The 19,754-nt window shown below is 38.2% G+C and overlaps 4 protein-coding genes across 12 annotated transcripts in view; 1 reads left to right on the top strand and 3 right to left on the bottom strand.

The window, feature by feature from the left end:
- Nucleotides 1-2,812, bottom strand: part of galns (galactosamine (N-acetyl)-6-sulfatase) — a 30,698-nt gene extending 27,886 nt beyond the window's left edge. The window contains exons 1-2 of the mRNA XM_043245633.1: nt 2,674-2,812; nt 872-995 (exon numbers count right to left, since the gene is read on the bottom strand). Of these exons, the coding sequence (XP_043101568.1) occupies nt 872-995; nt 2,674-2,775 (226 nt within the window). The 5' untranslated portion in view covers nt 2,776-2,812. The remainder of the gene's footprint in view (nt 1-871; nt 996-2,673) is intronic.
- Nucleotides 2,813-2,900: 88 nt separating this feature from the next.
- On the top strand, nt 2,901-5,518 carry trappc2l (trafficking protein particle complex subunit 2L). Of its 2 annotated transcripts, none has more exons than XM_043245647.1 (5): nt 2,901-3,012; nt 4,181-4,353; nt 4,926-5,013; nt 5,095-5,174; nt 5,381-5,518. In XM_043245647.1, exons 1-5 carry the CDS (start codon nt 2,980-2,982, stop codon nt 5,424-5,426), a joined length of 420 nt encoding a protein of 139 aa, XP_043101582.1. In that variant the 5' UTR covers nt 2,901-2,979; the 3' UTR covers nt 5,427-5,518. The 2 variants fall into 2 exon arrangements, with proteins under 2 accessions (XP_043101582.1, XP_043101581.1); XM_043245646.1 differs by having other exon boundaries at nt 3,006-3,131.
- Nucleotides 5,519-5,660: 142 nt separating this feature from the next.
- Nucleotides 5,661-10,821, bottom strand: pabpn1l (PABPN1 like, cytoplasmic). Of its 4 annotated transcripts, none has more exons than XM_043245643.1 (7): nt 10,753-10,821; nt 9,261-9,354; nt 8,239-8,306; nt 7,969-8,075; nt 7,802-7,889; nt 6,247-6,377; nt 5,661-5,868 (listed from the first exon to the last, which is right to left on the bottom strand). In XM_043245643.1, the coding sequence occupies exons 2-7, from the start codon at nt 9,319-9,321 to the stop codon at nt 5,829-5,831; spliced, it is 495 nt and encodes a 164-aa protein (XP_043101578.1). In that variant the 5' UTR covers nt 9,322-9,354; nt 10,753-10,821; the 3' UTR covers nt 5,661-5,828. The 4 variants fall into 4 exon arrangements, with proteins under 4 accessions (XP_043101578.1, XP_043101579.1, XP_043101577.1 ...); XM_043245644.1 differs by lacking the exon at nt 10,753-10,821 and adding an exon at nt 10,612-10,708; XM_043245642.1 differs by lacking the exon at nt 10,753-10,821 and adding an exon at nt 10,542-10,699.
- Nucleotides 10,822-11,600: 779 nt separating this feature from the next.
- The window catches only part of cbfa2t3 (CBFA2/RUNX1 partner transcriptional co-repressor 3), a 45,017-nt gene continuing 36,863 nt past the window's right edge, over nt 11,601-19,754 (bottom strand). For all 5 annotated transcript variants that reach the window (XM_043245626.1, XM_043245625.1, XM_043245624.1 and 2 more), the window contains 2 exons: nt 17,615-17,805; nt 11,601-16,833 (listed from right to left, as the gene is read on the bottom strand). In XM_043245626.1, coding sequence (XP_043101561.1) covers nt 16,486-16,833; nt 17,615-17,805 — 539 coding nt within the window. In that variant the 3' untranslated portion in view covers nt 11,601-16,485. The remainder of the gene's footprint in view (nt 16,834-17,614; nt 17,806-19,754) is intronic.

The raw sequence follows: 19,754 nt of genomic DNA on the forward strand, positions 1-19,754 counted from the left end.
GCTCTGCATAGCAAGTCCATTCAAATTCCCAAATTATGCATAATTAGCATATTTTGGTACTGTTGGTGTATTATCCTCATTAGCATAATAAGTCGTCCTCTCACTATCATGCAGCCACACACGTCTTGTGTTCTCACGTGGAATTAAAACAGCTGAAGCATTTGAAGAATTGTTTTCTTCCTCAGCAGGAAGACAAAAAAAAAAAAAAAGAGAGAGAATGAAAAGGATAATATTTGCAATTGCATCGTAAAATCAATGCATTCAATGCAAGTCACCTCAAACAAAATACATACTTTTTTTTATTTATCCAGTTTGTTTTGTACTAGGATACACTGTAGAATTAATTTTTTTTGTTATGGACGTGGTGGTCGTTCGCATTCAAAAGGGAAAATAATCGTTCAATCTGAGATCCGTTCTGACACTTTCAACAGTGTTTTATAAAATTCTAGCAAATTACGAGATAAGTCAATTTGCTTCTCATGTACGAAATCGTAGCTGAATAGCCCCGTCTAGACTCAGGTTAGACATATTTAAAACACGTTTTTACAGTAGATAATATGCAAATGTGCATGAAATACCCAGATGAGTTACTTCTTTGGCAAAACTGTGCAGAATGCTTCATAAGCAAAGCGGCATCTAAATGAAATAATTAACATGTCTTTCTTTACTTTATTGTTTGCTTGGACCAGCAAAATGAATAACTGCATTTACTATCTGAATTATTAAGCAATGCATATCGTAGCCTGCAGTACTATTGCTAAAAACATTTATCGTAGGCAGCGTACAGTAATGTGCAGTAAGCAGTATGCTAATGTTCCGAACAACAACAATGTGATAGAGAGATAAAGGCAAGCCCAGAAGCAGCACATACAGGGGGAACACAGAGGGTTGGCAGTGTAGAAGTTTGGAAACAGCATCCCCTGAGCAGCCATCAGATCCAAGTTTGGAGTTTCCTTGGAGGGCTCCCCAAATACTCCCAAATCGCCCCAGCCCATCTGCGGAGAGATACAGAGAATATGGTATGAGAGCATGATTCTAATTTTGGGTGTAAAAAAAGTGATTATTTATTCCATGGGATTATTTATTTATATATTTTATGGAAGTAAACTATAGCTCAGCAGATTGCCTTCAAACCGGCATCAATTCTTATAGGAACACTTGCATAAAGTCAGGGATTTTGTAGGATTATAGTCAGGTGTATGATCAACCACTTATACCAAACAAGTGCTGATGATCATCAGTGTCACATGAAGGTTGAAACCCAGTCATGAACTGAAACAGAAACAGCTGTGTAGGAGAAGGTTTAAAACTGGGTGAGGAACAGCCAAACTCTTCTACCAAGGTGAGGTTGTGAAAGATTGAGCACAGCAACAAGACACAAGGTAGTTACACTGCATCAGCAACGTCTCTCCTAGACAAAGATTTCAAAGAGCGGGGTTTCAAGATGTGCTCTTAAAGCTCTTTTGAAGAAAAGAAACGGGCAACGTTGAGGGTCGTAGATGCAGTGGTCGGCCAAGGAAACTTGGTTCAGCTCAGAACTGGCAGAAACCAGTGGGACCCAGGTACACGCATCTACTGTCTGGGTAAGTCTGGCCAGAAGTGGTCTTCATTTGCAGCCAAAAAGCTTTCCCCCGACGTGGGAACAAGGCCAAGAGACTCAAGTGTTCACGAAAACATAGAAACTGGGGTGCAGAAAAATGGGGGCAGGTGCTCTGGACTGATGAGTCAAAATTTGAAATATTTGGCTGTAGCAGAAGGCAGTTTGTTTGTCGAAGAGCTGGAGAGCGGCACAATAATGAGTGTCTGCAGGCAACAGTGAAGCATGGTGGAGGTCCCTTGAACGTCTGGGGCTGCATTTCTGAAATGGAGTTGGAGATTTGGTCAGGATTAATGGTGTTCTCAATGCTGAGAAATACAGGCAGATATATATCTATAATGTATTGCCATCAGGGAGGCGCATGATTGGCCCCAAATTTATTCTGCAGCAGGACAATGACCCCAAACGTACAGCCACAATCATTAAGAACTGTCTTCAGCGTAAAGAAGAACAAATACTGGAAATGATGGCATGGCTCTCACGGAGCTCTGATCTCAACATCATCGAGTGATGGTGAATGAGAAAAATTGCTGCTGTTTTGAAGGCATAGGGTGGTCACACCAAATATTGATTTGATTTATACTTCTCATTTGTTCATTTATGAAAAATGTTTAACACTTCCATTTTTTTTAAAGCATTCTTTGATCACAGCATTGTTTTTACATCTGTTTAAAACTTTTGCACCACACCATTTTGCATATACCATTTTTACTATGCCAGGTTTCAAAAGTACAAAAAGTAAACAAAACATTTATAAATACACACACACACACACACACACTACATTCAAAATATACATTTTATCAGTTTGTACATTTCCTTGGAATCAATCCGAAGTGTTGCTAGCCACATGTTCTTCTGTTTGAACTACAGTAATATTTTTTATGCAGAGGCATGGTTCATACAAATCATCCCTTCTAATGCATTCATGTTCTGATGTCTGATTGTGGGCGCGCGCGCACGTGCTTATATATGTGATCGCGCGCGCCCACACACACAAAAGAGTAGGTTTTAGTATCATACTGAAGTTAGTTGGTCATTCAAACCTGGAAGAAAAAGACTTCCAAAGGACTTACATCATCCATAAGCATGATGATGATGTTTGGACCATGCTGGCTTCCTGCAGTCTGACCCACACATAATGCCCATAAGACACAGATCACAGCCTCAAGATTCATTGCAAGTTTCTTTTAAATCTTCACACAACACATTCTAACTTTCAGGAAGTGCACTCTAAAGCGGAACTGTTAAGTATACCAAACATCCAACAACTCGAAGCGCATTTGTTCGCATCACGAGAAGTATAGCACATAGTCACAAGCGCTATGAAACTATGAATCACGTGACTTTGCGTGTCACGTGACCGTGCTTGTAGCGTCATCATGGCGGTGTGCATAGCAGTCATTGCGAAGGAGGCAAGTGAAAACGTTTCGTCTTTTCTATGACACAGCGAATGATTTCTCGGTTGTGGTTGAAAGTATCTAAGATCCGACGTGCTGGATTCATCAGATTTGGTGGATTTGCGCTATCAGAGGTGCTATAGAGGTGCTATCGGGGTTTACTAGCAGATGTGATGCATAGCGTTTTTAATATAAATTCATCGAAACGGCACAACTGCAGTATATGCGGCGTGGTATAACATTAAAAATGCCATGTTTTAGAAATGTACGTTGTTTTTAGGTATGTTTTTTGTCACGGGAGGTCGAGGGGCGTTTGTTTTTGTGTCAGTGTTTTTACATCATTAGATTTCCGTGTTTACGTTTTAAGTTGAAGTTAAATTGTTGTTTAGAAGTCTGCCTCTAACACACGGGGCGGGTCTTTTCATTTAAGATACCCCACCCCACATACAGGAAACTTTAACGGCATTAACAATTATAGAGATGCATAAATACACAAAGTAAATCAAAATTTAACTAAGTGTATTGGTCTGTATTATTTTGTGCAATCTTTCAGCTATTTCTGATATTAAATTAAAAAAATAGTAATTATGACACTTGGCTGATGACGTTACCGCATCCTGCTTATTACACAGCTTCTTAAATAAATGCAGACATTAATAATAGTAGGGTATACTTTATTAGCTCCCTCGTATTGTTGCAGAAAGATACATACAAAACACTTCCTGGATGAACGGTAGGTGCTACAGTGTTGATACGGGCATAAGTCATATTTTAAAAATGAGCATTTTAGATAGCACTTTTCTAATTTAAAATTTAATGAAAAACCTGCTTCTTATTAAGATGATATCTGTTCTGTCATTGAACGTCTATTAAAATGAATGCTGTTTTACCTTGAAGTCCTTTTTATGGTCCAGTAAATGCATTATCTTTTATAGTATACACAACTTATATAAGCTGAAATGACATCTTATGAATATTTTACAAATTAGACGTTTTCTGTAAATAACTAAACATTGCCTTCCGGAAAAACCATAGTCTAAGGTAGCATTCATGTACTGATCAACAGATTATTTCAGTGTATTTCATGTTTAATTGTAAATTTGTGCACATTAAGTTACGTTACAGTCTGAAATTGTGTTTCCTGCACTAGCAAACTTGACCAACTTTACGTTGACCTCCGCAGAACTATCCCCTGTACATTCGGAGCATTCCTACACAGGGGGAACTCAAGTTCCACTACACAGTGCACACTTCTCTGGACGTGGTGGAGGAGAAGATCTCCGGTGTGGGCAAAGCCTTGGCTGACCAGAGGGAGCTTTATCTGGGACTCCTCTATCCGACTGAGGACTACAAAGTGTATCCTTAAAGTCGGCATTAAACAGTTGTAAAGAAGAAGTGCATTGCTTATTGTGATCCATTTCCATCCTATCAAATAAGAAAAAAACCGTAGAGCCGGAGTGTATAACATTCCATCCATCAGAAAGTGATTGGATTGATGGATTTTCATTTGCAACATTAGAAATGTTGTTGCAACTGGAAGTGGATGTTGATGTAATTAAAAAGTCAATCATTTAACGGTGCGATATTCCAAAATTGTCAATTTTGACATCGGTGGTGATGGAACTTTAATAGTGAAGGAATAATATGCGAGTTAATATTTGACCATTTTGAGATGATCACACTGAGCAACAAAGCGTCTAATTTGCCATCATTGAATGACTTAATTTATAGAAATTACTATCATTTGTATCGTAATCGGTATGGCTGACTCCTGTTACTAAAACCTAAAATGCCATCTTTTGTATTCCACAGAAGAAATTCGTATTTTAACAACGTTTTTTCAATTTTGAGTGAAGTACCCTTTAGCGTGGAATGATATCTAATGCATTTTTAATTGTTAATTGCCAACGCCTTAACGATAATGACAGATATGGTTATGTGACAAACTCTAAGGTAAAGTTTGTGATTGTTGTTGACTCCTCCAACACATCTCTGCGAGACAACGAAATTAGAAGTGTAAGTTCCGTAGGTTTACTGCGTCAGTTTCGCAACAAAAGTCAACCAGATGGGTGTAACGAGCGTTTCGTTTTTCCTCAGATGTTTAGAAAGTTGCACAACTCCTTTACCGATGTAATGTGCAACCCGTTCTACAACCCTGGTGATCCAATTCAATCGAAGTAAGTGCATTTAGTGAATACATACTGCTACTACAGGGCTTTTCGGCAGAGTTTAACTCCAACTCGACTTGTCGCAAGTGTCTAGTATGCTTAATAAGAGCTCGGTTAGCTGGTTCAGGTGCGTTTGATTAGGATTAGAGCGAAACTCTGCAGAACACATAGTCTGGTGACCCCTGTGCTAATAAAAAAATTTTTCTTCTTCTCAGGGCTTTTGACAGTATAGTTTCAACTATGATGGTGCCGGCCTGCTGATGTCCTTTCTTCGCAATTGTATAATGTTTACATCGGTGTCTGTTGCGTATTGTTCGTGAGGTGAAAATAAATATTTAATTTGTTTCATGAAATGTTGTGTGATAATGTTGATTTTATTTACATCGATTAGACTTAAATGCAAGCACTGAAATTCAAAAATAGACAAAGTACTGAAATTCACAAGACATATCAGCCTCTCACAGGCATAGTGTTTTTTTTTTTAAAGAAATTGAATAAAATAGTAACCAATCAATACAAATCAAGTCTCCGTTTTTGTAGTGTCGTTCAAGCTACGCGCACACAGAAAAATAATAACTGAGCTCCCGTCATGCAATTACTGAAACATAAATTAATCAGCACCAAGAAGTGCTTTGAAGATAACAGAAAAGTCAAAACTGAATATCAAAAAGAATTAACCCAAGGATCGGCTCTTCCATTTTCCCTAAAAACAAAAATTACAGTTTTATAGCATCTTAAAAAATTATGCTCTAAATGATGGATTTACAATATGGATGTACAAAGGTCACATTTGCAATAAAGTATAAATGTAAATACACTACTATGATAATACTATATTAAAGTCTTCACAAATCTAAATTCTTTTCTGTATTAATTTAGGTTTAATGTGTAAGGCTACTACATCAGATTATTGAATCAGTTATATATATGTATGTGTGTGTGTGTGTGTGTGTGTGTGTGTGTGTGTGTGTGTGTGTGTGTGTGTGTGAGTGTGAGAGAGAGAAGAGTGCAATTTATGAACCGCTGCTCTAAGACAATTAAACCTCTATATCATGCAAGGTACTGTTATGTATTGACTGACCTAATGAAGTGGCAGCCCCTGAATGGGTTGTAAAATCTCGAGGGACGGAAACCTCGTCCCCGGGACCAACCTCCACGCAAGTATGTATCTGTAGTCCTGAAACCTGGAATGTTTGTTCTTTTTGGCAATACCTAGTGCACAAAGAGCTTGATGTGAAATTCTTTTTTTTTTAATACAAAAATCATTTCAAACAAACAGACACTGGAGCCTACATTTACACCACAAGCAATAGTGCCCAATTCTAAATTTAAAGGTCATGTGTTTGTTGTGACGTAATAATTAAGATGTGGGAGTCACTAAACTGAAACATGCAGCTTACCACACTCCTAAAAACAGGGTTTTTCATAACTCTGAACCACAAAACTAGTCGTTAGTGTCTATATAGTTATTGAGATACATATAGCTATATAAATAAACTTTCCATTGATGTATGATTTGTTAGGATTGAAAAATATTTGGCTGAGATTCAACTATTTAAAAAAAAAAAAAAATTAAGAGTCTGAGGGTGCAAACTAGTTTAAATAGAGAAAAATCTCCTTGAGAGTCGTCCAAATGAAATTCTTAGAAATACATATTACCAATCAACAATTAAATATTGCTATTTATAGTAGGAAATCTTCATGGAACAGGATCTTACTGTCTTAATGATTTTTTTATTTTTTTCATAAAAAGTAAAATCAATCATTTTAAACCATACAATATATTACTGGCTATTGCTACAAATATAACCGTGCTACTTATGACCAGGTCACAGTAAAGCCCATTCACACCAAGCACAAGTACTATAAAAGATATTGATAAGAATGTAGTTCCAAAAATCATTCTCAGTATAAAAAAAATTTAAAAATAGCAGAATCCACACCACAATTAAAACATTTAAGGCACAGAGAATCACTTTCAGAATGATTTTTTCCAGCTGATGAATGCTAAAAACACACCCAATCAGAATCCATCTTATAATGAACTTTAAAATGTAAAGCCGCAGACATACGCTGAGAATAAACAGACGATATCGTCCACTGATGTGCACGCTATTATCATTCTCTTTATAATTATTCTTGGTGTGAACAGGACTTAAGAGCCGCTCTCAGTTCCACAAAGCATCTTTCAGTGAACAGTTCTTAAAAGAACTACTTTTCTTAGTCTGGAGAACACTGCATGAAAACATTTGTCAACAGTCCATTTTAAAAGATCCTTTGTGCCAAGGAAAGTCTCATCAATGCCAATAAAGAACCTTTATTTAAGAATTTAAATGTATAAGAATTATTGCAGTGTTTGTAAAGCTAATGTTCATTTGTGACTTGATTTTCTTGGCTTTCTTAAATTGTCCCTTACTTTTAATCCAAAACGTTATCAAAAGACGATGTATTCTTTTATCCGATTTATTCTTACGCGTGAAAGTGGCTCAGATCGGACCTGAAAATATCAAAATTGACATGATATTTTTCTGTTCACACCGCCGAACCCCAAAACTGATTTGGGCCATATCCAGCTGTGGTTTCTCATTTCCATGTAATGCATAACCATATCCCATCGCAATACATTTCCATCTCACCTTAATGACACGTCCTCTGAATAGCGTTTCATCTAAAGTCATGGCGGTCCTCACGGACTCCCTCTCTGAGAACTCAATGTAGGCGAAGCTACAAGGAAAACATGCTCGTGAAACGTACTGATGTTTTATGTAAAATCGTTTTGTTTGGGAGCCAGATTGGTACGTACCCTTTCGGATGGCCTGTGAATCTATTATATGGGATTGTGACTCTGTTAACGTGACCGCAGCTATTGAAGTACATCTCCAGTTCATCTGCGGTTGCTCCATAATCCACCTGCAAGTCAAACAATACTGCTTGTAGCCTTCCATAAACATACACTACAAATAACGGCATCCTGTAATGCATGATGAAAATACAATATTAAAACAAAGTTCAAATCTGTTCTGCTTATTTCGGTAACTTAGAAAAGGAGATCTTAAGAAGGTAAGCAGCTTACATTCCCCACATAGATAGATCTCCTATCGGAATCTATTTTCTCCTCATGGTTCATACTGAAGAATAATCCTGAGGAAGGGAAGATTATAAAGTTAATTATAAATCATATAAAATATTAACATTATATTTTAAATAATGAATGTCATTTAAGGTGATACATGATAGGAAGGTCCAGGGCTAGTGCTATATTTGGGTAATATAATTCAGTAACTGTAAGGTACTCTGTGAAAAATCCAATTGTACAAACTTAGTAGCATTAGTATAAAAAAATACCCTAAATAGCAATATTTGATGTTAATTAAATACAAGCTTTTTTCTGCATTAAGGTTATGGAAAACCCAAACAAGCTAGCTTTTTTTGTTGTTGGGGTTTTTTTGTGCAATGGAAAGGTTCAGTTCTTCGTGGTAGACCCACCAATAGTGAACCACTACTTTTAAAAATGTAATTCTAATATTTTTGTTAAACTATTTTGGTAAATACCCAATGAAACCGCACAAGGAAAGCCAATTTTATAATTAAAAAAAGAAAAAGGTTAACAGTGAAGTCTTTCATCCATTTCAATTCTTTGTTTGCATCACAATAACAATCTATATAGCATTATAGGCTTTTTCCTTTAAGAATTCTCGCATCGTTTACAAACAACAAACTATCTTTTTCCCTGCTAAAGATGGAAAGATTTATATTTCCAGTCAAGACTGAAATGGACAAAACTAATCCTGCTTTCTCCTACATAATTAAATATCATTAGTCAGCAAAGTCCATATTTTGCCATTAGAGAATGACACTTGTGTGTTGTATACATGGACTTGCCAAAGTGTGTAGGAACTCTGTATGTGCGTCTTTGGAGCACTGAAGGGTTCACAGTGGTCATAGAAGGCTGTCCGTGCGCAAGCACAGATGTCCTTAGATAAGACTATACACGCCGGGCTGCAGGACAGCCCTTCTGGGGCATGCCTCATTGGGCAGTGATAAGACACTGTGGCCCAGCAGATGGGCTCAGGTGTGGGCCAGCTGGCTGCTCACCTGCCTGAGGGCTGTAGGGAAACGCTCTCTCTACCTCATACTGCATGTCAGACTCGTCCATTTCCAGCACACGAGCTTGAATCACATCCAGCTCCTGAAGGAACAAGATTATTTTTCACACAAAACACAGCTCCTTAAGTTAAAACAAAATGTCAGCGTGTACATTACATCTCTTGCAGGATGTAGTATTTTTCTAATTCTTGTATGATTTCTTTCCTGCGACCACATTCATTTTTACGCTACAAGAACATGAGAGTTATAACTATTAAAAAAAAAATAATTCACCCAAAAATTCAAAATGACTTATTTACCAGTACCGTACTTGGGAGGGGCTTAACTTATAAGTTATTAAAATACATTCTCCTAAAATACATATATAGGAATATAAGCGTTTAGCAACGTTGGGTTTGTTTAGTGCATTAAAACATTTAACAACCTTAAGACCGCCATACAGGGACATAGAAGTAGGGGGAGGCCAGGGACAAGCGTCCCTACCAATGTCCAGCTTCTACCAAACTGTCCCTAGAAATTAATTTTGATAAATAAAAATAAATGTGTGTGTATAGGCCCGGGTATACTTTACTTTCCACATCCACACAGCTTTCTAAGTATACTCGACGCATGGCCTTTGTTTTTGTAATTTCGTACTCATACCATTCATATTACCCAAGTAAATACAGTTACAAAACCACGCGCTTTCAAGCACACATTTAATACAAATAATAACTTAATATGGACAGAAAGACAGAAAAGGTTGTGCTGAAAGATGTAGGCTATATAATCTTCCAGCCTAGGATAAAGTCATTATAAACATTAACTATAATGAGACAGATATAATGAGATATTATGGAAAACCATGCGAGTGGGTCGTTGGTCCCCACCAATGTCAAAAGCAAACCTAAGCCTTTGCCGCCATACCAAACTGCCAGAGACTGACAGGCTGCAGTAAGGTAGGCCTTTGTGTGTATATGTTCGTCCCTATTTCAAAGTATTTATTAAGCAATTTAATTATTCTAAAAAAAATGATAATCATGAATAAAAAAATATTATTTCAAGATGCAATGAAAAGGAGAACGATATAATCGTATAATCGACCTCTGGACAGCGAGCTTTCGGACGCCATTGATAATTTGATCCGCCATGTTTACATGTGAAACGTCTCTGATACTCGCCTAATAGTGGTACATAATGATTTTGCTCACCACATAACTATTACTATCAACAACGAAGTAAATAATGCAATTATTCTTTTTTTATATATATAAGATTGTCCAACTTTACCTGGTGGATATACGCTGGTCAACAATATCAGCGCAAACAGCCTACCTGTTACAGCCCTAAACGAACACACCTGACTCGTCTCGACTAATCAGACGCTGTTGAGCGTAATAGAAGAAACAGGTGTGCTTTTTAGAGCTTTTTCAGCTATTCTCAATCCCAGTCCTCGCGCCCCACCGCTCTGCACATTTTGTATGTTTTTTTTTTTTCTTACCGGCTCAAAACTTTGTTCTATTCGAACTTATGTGCTCTGCGAAGTGGACGTGACCGGATACGCCGCGATGATTGCATTCAAAGTGCGTTTAAGTGTGCGAGGCGTAATTGAAATCGTATTTCTTTATTTATTTACAGCTCAAACCCGTGAATGAGTGTTCCGAAGTGAAGTTAACGGACTTTCCCTGCTCGGGGAGTAGGGGGTAATGAACACTGTGTAGGGACCGTGTCGATGGGAACACAGTTAATGCACGGAGCTCTCATATAATCAGTTCGCTCTCTTAACGAACTGATTATATGAATCAGGTGCGTTGACAAAAAAGAGATATATATAGGATATATATATATATATATATATATATATATATATATATATATATATATATATATATATATATATATATTTGACGTTTGAGGTAATGTCTCCCCCTGTAAATGACGTGGACACTGAATAACTATTAAATTGATATTCAAATTTTATTCTGAACGTCCACTTAAAAGAAATGCACATTATTGTGTTAAAAGTGGACTGTAGAAATCCCTAAAGAATGAGGTAACCAAATAATCTTATTCCAAAAAAGAAATTTGCCTAGTCAAATATTTTATTATCATTATTTTAGGTATTTGATTTATTTCTTTGGTTCCTTCACTAGGAATTCTGGTTAGTGACTATTGCGGTTAGATAACTGGCATCTGTATTTTCCTTTCCACATATGGATGAGTAAAATTTACTTTTGTGCAATGTATATAAACTCGGCTTCAGTTGTACCTCATTGGGGACCACCTTTGAGAAAACGGACACAGGTATATATATCATATTTTTAAAAAATCCACAAATTGAGAGACTGGTCATATTTCACTGTCTTTTTAATTACACAGATACGTATCTCAACACAGACAATAACCTGATTTAGAATGTTTACAGCGTCACATGTCCAACAAAGCGCACAGTAAGAGAGGGTGAGGGAATTGCAAAAGGGGGAAAAGAGCATGCAAGAAATAAATAAAACTCTCCTGGCACAGTTCACATCGTCTAGAGAATGATAACAGGACTTTGAAAGAGAACAAAAAAAACTCTTTAACACACCGACCTTTCCTATTGAAACAATGCCTTTTCCTGTAATGATGTATTGCACAATACAGTATATCATGTTTGCCTAAATGTATCAAAACCAAGCTTTTTTTTAGTACAGAAATATGTATCTTGCTGTTGTGGCATTTAACGTGTGCATGTTCAATGCCTGGCCCACTCTGCTAGTCAAAGCAATGTGTAGTTTTACAGTAATGTAGCGTTTCTACTCCAGCCTGGTGTGGTTTAAGTGAAAAAAGTTTCCATTTTACTTTTTGTTAACCTTAGTTATGCTGGACAACATTAGTGATATGCAGTGATATTGTATAAAAAATTACTTACACCAGCCCAAAATGGTTTGCTGGTCTTGTATTAGCTCTTTTAAGCTGGTTTTGGTAGTATCGCTGGTCTCCCAGGCAGAAACCAGCTTGGTGACCTTAGGCTGGTTTAAGCAGTTTCGTTTTTTTTCACGAGGGCTTTTAGGCTGTCGAGATAAACAGGTCATAACTAAAAACAAGTTGTTAACTGGTTATCCTTTAGTGTACTTAATTTCGCAGGATGTGGTTTCTCTCTCTTTTTCCCAATTTCCATCTTTGAACGGAGCAGCTGCCCAACTCACTGGCAAGGCCAAATGCTGACCAAATCTAGGCATTCACAGATTTGCTTTGAGAATGACGGACCTTCGATACGCCAGATAACAGCAGAATTACAGCACACAGATACATTTGCACGTTCTTGTTTTTGGTTCGATTTTGGTTAGGAACAGAATGGCCATATTGCAAATACATATTTGTATGAGTTCTGGGCTAGCAAGACATGCAAAGCTCAAATGGAGTTTATGGAAGTTCTCTACCACAACTTTGCTAATGGTGTTATTTTAAAGCTCTTGAGATTCAAGTAAGTTCCTTAGCAAAATCATTAATAGAAAGTACCTCTCACGCTATTTTTTTTTTTCCTCACTCACACTCATGCGTTCCCATAATGAAATCTTTGAGCAAGGTTGCTTTAAATGTTAGAAGCATTTGTAATCTTATCTGACGCTTTGGATGCCAGGAACAAGCACTCCCCTGGCTTGGAATTATAGTACCGATCTCTTCTCTTAATGTTTTTACTGTCATCTTGTGCTTTCAGCATGGTCATTTTGTACACTTTGGTTTATGGGTATAGTTGCTCACCCACATTCAGGCTGCTGTTTTTTAGGTGACGCAATGTCCAAACGGCTTCTATGGATGTGCAGTTATGCTTTGGTCTGTGCTTTTATCATTTTGGATATTAATGAGATATGTTTATGTTCAGGGCTCAAAACATTCTAAGCAAGTGCAACTACACGAGCTCAATTTCACTCATTGTTGCACTGTGTCAGAACAAAGAGGGCAATGTAAACAGTTTTTTCTAGTCAGTAATCTTCTACAGACAGATAAATTAAAGTCATAGCAGTGCAACAGTTTAAAGAAAATTTTGCTGTGCAAGCTAGTTAAAATTGGGTTGAACTGGTTTAATGGCACAGACGTTTGAAAGTAACTTTACTTTACACCCTTGAGAAGCGTTACTGGGGCAGTAACCAAACTCACAACAGTAACACAAGAGTGCATGCTTTAGCATCGCTAAGTACTACTCTAGAGTATTTTTTTCTCTTGTGTAAACATGAAAATGTGGACAAAACATATTTGTTTCTATGTTGAAATGTCTGGTTTAGCTTGAACAGGATGATAGATTTGCATGTCTTCTAGTGGTTTCATTCATTCAAACTGTCTTAGATTTGTTTACAGGAGGTAGCTAGTAAGGAAAGAGAGGATGGTTCATGAAAAATCCTCCTCAAATTGGGCGAGAAAGAGAGAGAGACCTGTTACATCAGATCGGCGTTGTAGTAATTCACTGATTTTTAGATCACATGTTGCTGATGTTTCCCAGCTGAGTTCATATATTAATTTTGAAATACGGTAGGAAGATTGATAATTTGCACATGGCTTGTGAAAAATGAAACCATCAACCCACCTTACACCTAAAGCAACACCAAAAAAACTGGCCTTTTAAATTTGGTCCATATCAGAGGTAATGCCACTTAATCAGCAAAACTGGCATTTCAATTAATCTGCAGAAAATGATATCTGACCAAAACAAAGGCTGTAAACAGGGTTGCAAGTGTAAGCTGGTGACAAAATTCTTTTTACTCTGAAAGGTAGTCTTTTCCTTTGCAAATGAATTCACGGACAACCCTTAAGGAACGTGAACGTTGGGATCAGCAGAGCTTGTTTGGTGCACACAGCAACCTCTATGGATATTATCCAGATTACATTAAAGATGGGTTATGTTTCAGTACTATGTTGGATCACAACCTGACGTCCAAAGCAAAATCCGTAAACTTTAGCAAATCCAGATGAGAACCAGATTGCGTTTGCTTGATTCTTGTGTCAGACATTTAGACTATGAATAACTGAGGGTTTGGTTTTGTGATTTTATGTGCATGCATGTGTGTTTGTGTGTGCAAATTACACATTGGACCACTGCAGTGACACTTTGGCCCAAAGGATGGCAATGTTTCACACAGATTCTAGCGGCTTCCCTCCCAAATGCCAGTCTGGGAACTTCTCGGCGGTGCAAGCTAGGTCAGTCTATTGTGGTTTGGCGTGTTGTTAAAATGATGCCATTTGCTTCGACATGCTTATGGCTACAAAAAAATGTCTTCCTAGCGTGTCCATAAGCAGAGTCCTCTGGCAGTAATCTACACGAGCAGTGATGTGAACACCTCTTTCTCCTCCGCTGTTACAACAGACGTTGTAAAATGATCATTCAGACAGAAAAGATTAAATGGAGAGAAATTAAATTCTAGACATTATACTTTAAAGGTTTCTGTTATTTGGCAAACTCATTTTTGGACCTCTTTTTAAATACTATGTACATTCACATTAATTTACTGTGGTAATTTTAGATATATTTATATGTATATTTATATTATAAGATACCCTAAGGGCCGTTTCTGAGGTTCCATTCAGTAGCTGAATTCTCTTTTCATATTGCACCTCCGTTCTCTCACTGTCTTACAATGCGAGCAATATAAAATATTCTACATGAGGATTCTCATCATCAATATTGATACAACAAATCGAACAATAGGTACAACACAGCTTCTCTCCCATTAGAGTGTCTTTTTCTGTCCAATGTTCGGCTGAAACCTAAAAGAAGACAAAGAAAGAACGCGTTCCTCGTTCTGAGTACGCACACAAGCAGATATTGAAGACAGAGACATCCAGAAACAGAAAGTAATATCTACAAGCAACGTTTGATCCCTTCATGGATATCTGCTTAGAGCTTCTGTCAGGAGACAAAAGGGATGAACATATAGAAGATGGGGGGAGGTAGAAAGAGCGAGAGAAAAGAGAACCAAGTCTACGCCAGTCTCGTGAGACTCTACAGTCTTTGTCATGCTTTGGAAAACGAGGGAGAATGAAATCGTACAACAAAATGAAATGTCTCAGCATTCAGAGAGCTTTAGGAAAACCGAACGAAAATGTTTCACAAGAAAAGGCTTGTTCTTAGTGTACAATCCAATGAGGTTTTTGGCAGTTCCTTTGCCGTTCGTCTTTCCTTTTGAGGCCAATCTCTCTCTTTTCCTTTACTCATCCTCGCCTTCTCTTTCGTTTTCATGTCATTTCTCTTTGCGGCGGACTGGGTGACGTGCTTTAAACATCCCAGGTGCGACCCTCCATTGCCATAGCCATGGATCCGGGCTAAAGTCTGCGTTCCTCAGGATCTGAGTGGGTAGCACAGTGGGCACAGTGAAGGTTTGAGTGTCTAGTCACCATGCCACCTCTCCACAGACTGTGGAACTCTGGGCTGGCTTTACTGCTGAGGAGGTGAAGTTGTTTGCGTTTGGTTACAAGATGAGTGCTTCTTAGTAACTTTGGCAGTGTAATAAAAAGGTTTGGATCATGTTCTTTTTTTTTTTTTTTTTTTTTCACACTTAAAATTCATTTGGGTTCACGTCAGTACAGAGAGGTGAGTCTGGTGTAAATTTTCTTGGCTCGCTAGCAAGGTAGTTAACAGGTTTTATTCTTCTTATTAATCATCATCATTATTATTTCTTTTGGATTTTTGGACTTTTCTTTTGTTTTAATTAAAGCCAAAAAATGAAATGCAGTGTGTCATGTTGTGAGGAAGTAGCTCTGTGGTGGAAGATTTGTCAGAGCGACAACGTGCTCTATTGACATCCCGCAGTGGTGGCTTTCAGCCATTTTAGAGGAATCCATCCAGCGTATATTTAGTTCTACCTGGTTCAAGATGTATTCAGAGTATGGTTCCACCCCATTTCACAGAGCACACCTCACTTAAAGGGTGTAGGTAACTGAGGCCATGCCTAAAATTGTCTTATACATGAATAAAACATGTAATGTGTAACTATACATGTTTTCCTGGCTTTCTCTGTGACATCCAGTATAACAGACCCTGCTCATGTTGCATTAAACACAGTAGATCCTTTTGTGAAGGAATCTGAGCCTTGGTGGGTTTTTTGGAGACTGAGAAAACATAGACGTGGAAGCCAGGTTACCATAGTTCATTTTGAGAGGATGGTAAGTATGATGGAGGTTCCTCAGCTTGTTTTGGATGAAGGATGCTGTAGCAGCAGTAGACGTGGCTGGGCATGGGTTAACATTTAGGGTTCATCAGTCAGCGGGACGAGGAATCCATCAGGGCAGGTGTTGCTGGAGTGGTTGAGCGAGAAACGCTGCTGGAACTCGCTTCCTTGGGACTGCCGCTGCTGCTGGTTTGCCCTGCCAGGGACAGGGAGCCTGGAGGGGTGCTCTCGGAGTGTGTGGGGGGCGCGCTGGACGAGGAGGAGATGGAGGTGGTAGATGGTGTCCCGAGTGGCACGCTGCTGCTACTCCCAGGCAGGCCCTGGCCGCATACATGATGGTGCTTCTCCCAGTCCTTATGCTGGCAGAATGAGCCACAGTAGCGAGCAGTATTGCATCCACTGCACGTCTCGCTTGCCTTGCGACCACAGTTCCAGCAGCTCTGTAGGAGGAGATGAAAAAAGATTGTTTTGTGATTGCCATGCAAATAATTATCAATTTCTAAGCCGTGGTAAAACAGTGCATTTAAATTAGGGTGACCATACAATTTATCCCGGAATGTCCTGGCCAGGATTTTTATATTGCCTAAAAATATCTTGGTTTTGGCTTGGTTGTGTGTGCAGACCGATCTGTGTATGACAAAGTACCATACAGGGGGTTCGTTATGCTTTCAAAATGCTCTCGAGGTACTGTGATGTCACTGATCTGTCTGAGCTGTGCCGCTTTAAGTTGAACACACATAATATATAAGCGTATTTTTGCATCTCTTTGACCATTGATCGCATCTTCTCACACACCATGATTGGTCCATTATGTACAATGCATGTTCCTGGCCAAACAATTTTTTGATCATTACCTTCAGCAAGCATGAAAAAAGGAATCAAAGCCCAAACAAAACAAGATGTTTCCGCTCTCCATGTATGGTCACCCTAAATAGTAGTAGAGTAGCTTATGAAACCAATTGTGTTTAATGTTGCATGTGGTAATATTGTATATGCGGGTATGTTTCCAATTGGCAAACTATCATATAGTACTATCAATATAGTACTAGTACTATATTCAGGGATGTTTCCTCCAAGGATGTAACGTGTATGTGACCTGCTGCCTTTGCCAAAATGGGCGGTGAACAACCAGAGCACATGGACTTTTAGTGTGACAAATGAATTGAGGTGACATCCTATTATAGGCATCTATTGTGATCACTGGCTACATATGGTACTTACTTCACTGGAATCCTCCTGCTGGTTAATGACAGTCAGTGCATCCTCAGAGGCCTGTCTCTTAGCCTCAGCCAGAGCTCTCTCCATCTTGGAGCGCTCAGCAGAGATCATCTCGTGAGCTTTCCTCTCAGCATCCGACACCGCCTTCTGCAGCTCTGACATGGCCTGTCTCTTAACTTCATTTACTGCCTCTTCTGGAAATGAGGAAGGAATATCAACAGAAAAAAATAAGACATTATCCCCGTAGACCACTGTTGTTCCTCTCAACATCCTTTATTGAGGCACTCAAAGCTTTCAGCTTGTTTCATCTCTCCAAACAGATGTACATCATCCAAGATTTAAAACATTCTGTCAGAAAAATAAGCTATTAATAATTGATCCGAACGACAGTGGTTACAATTATTTCTAGTGTTGATAGGCAGTAGACATCTTGAAAGGGTGTTGCATATTTACCTAACAATACATGACTAAATATTTCATATTTTTTGACTAAGTGGATAAATAGCATAGCAAATGCAGAGCTGCATTACTGAGACTGGATCATTCCGTATAGAAGGAAAACCAGGATGACTTGTGGCAAACTGTTCCACAAATGCCATTGTTTGAGAGTAAATATTTGTGTTCGTGTGTGTGTGTGTGTGTGTGTACACATGTCTTTTCAGGACACGCAGGTGTGAATGTGTACGGGTGTTTTCTAAAATAGAAATCTAACACCTGACTCATTAGCACTTCTGAACATTAGGGTTCCTTGTGCTCCATTGTCTTTCCTTGGCCTTTTTAAATGAACATTTAACAGAAGTTTTAAAACCTAGTGAGCAAGTTGACCTCAACCACATTTTAGGGCATCACCGTAACATTTCCAATGTGAAGGGCCAGACTGTCTCAAACAATAGATGGCCATGCATGCTGCCTTAAAAGATTTGACCAAAATCGAATGCAGCGCTGCATTCATCATTTGCTGAACAAACAACCTCGTTTTGTGTTGTGACAAGCAGAAAAATGTATCTAAAATGATGATGTTTCAAGACTACAAATGATTATACATATACATTTGTCTTGTATTGTAAAATATATTTAGTAATTATTTTACCCAATATTTTAGTGTGAAACATCTTTTGTGGGTTTTTTTTTTTTCACACTGTTAGCTTAGCAACATGCTAATACCAAATTAACCAATTCTCATTCGCCTCACATAAGGAATAGCTTTTCTATGCAGAGTCTGTAAAAACAGTCACTTTTTAAGTTTCATTTATGTTAAAATGCTGTTTAGTGTTTTGTGGGGTAATGGTTTAGACAGTATGTGGGTGATTTCAGAATCTGTCAGGATATGATGTGCTTGGTGAATGCATGTGTATTGCTGCAGGGGGTACACACAAACATTCTTACTGCAGATTTTTCATATGTCTGGGCTCTATACTCTTTGCCCCATAGTGTGTTTACTCTAGAAAGCTGGTTGTGAGGAACCCAGTCATAAATATCTGTCATAACACACCCTCCATTCAATTCTCCATAGAGTTCTGCCTCGGGCTACTGACTTACTGAGTGTGTGTGTGTGTGTGTGTTTTCATCTACATCACTACTGTCTCAGCTGGAAAGCTAGTTAGTATTCAGTTTGTTCTCTCCGCACCTCCCACACACATCTCCTCATTTTTTTCATCCTGTCTCTGCCTTCATTCTTCACTTCTTCGCTTTTTTCTTCATCTTTTTGGTTCTCGCCAATTTTTGAAAACACTAGACTGCTTAATCAGAATCGGAGCATGCACCACTAAAATTAGTTTGCAAATTTAATTAATTTTTATCAAGGAGACTTGGGAGCAGATGCTAGAGCAATTGGCACATAATGGAAAACATGGGGCGGCAATATTAACGTTTTAATCCCACAGGGATATTACAGTTTTTTTTTCTTTTGCTATTCTCTTGCATTTTCAAAGACAGGCAAGGCAGGAGGACATAAAAATCTAGACACCCACAGGTAAGAAAATTTGTGATTGGCCCTTCTTTAATATTATTTAATAATTCTAAATGAAATATCAGTTTGTAAAAACATTTTTCCTCCAAAAAAGTAGTCTCACTTTTAGCAATCTCCAAGACCTGAAGTTTCATAACAGAGCTGTCAAAGTTTTTAACTAAGGTTTATGCTCCA

This window comes from Puntigrus tetrazona, chromosome 7 (assembly GCF_018831695.1).
Source record: "Puntigrus tetrazona isolate hp1 chromosome 7, ASM1883169v1, whole genome shotgun sequence".
Classification (NCBI taxonomy): domain Eukaryota; kingdom Metazoa; phylum Chordata; class Actinopteri; order Cypriniformes; family Cyprinidae; genus Puntigrus; species Puntigrus tetrazona.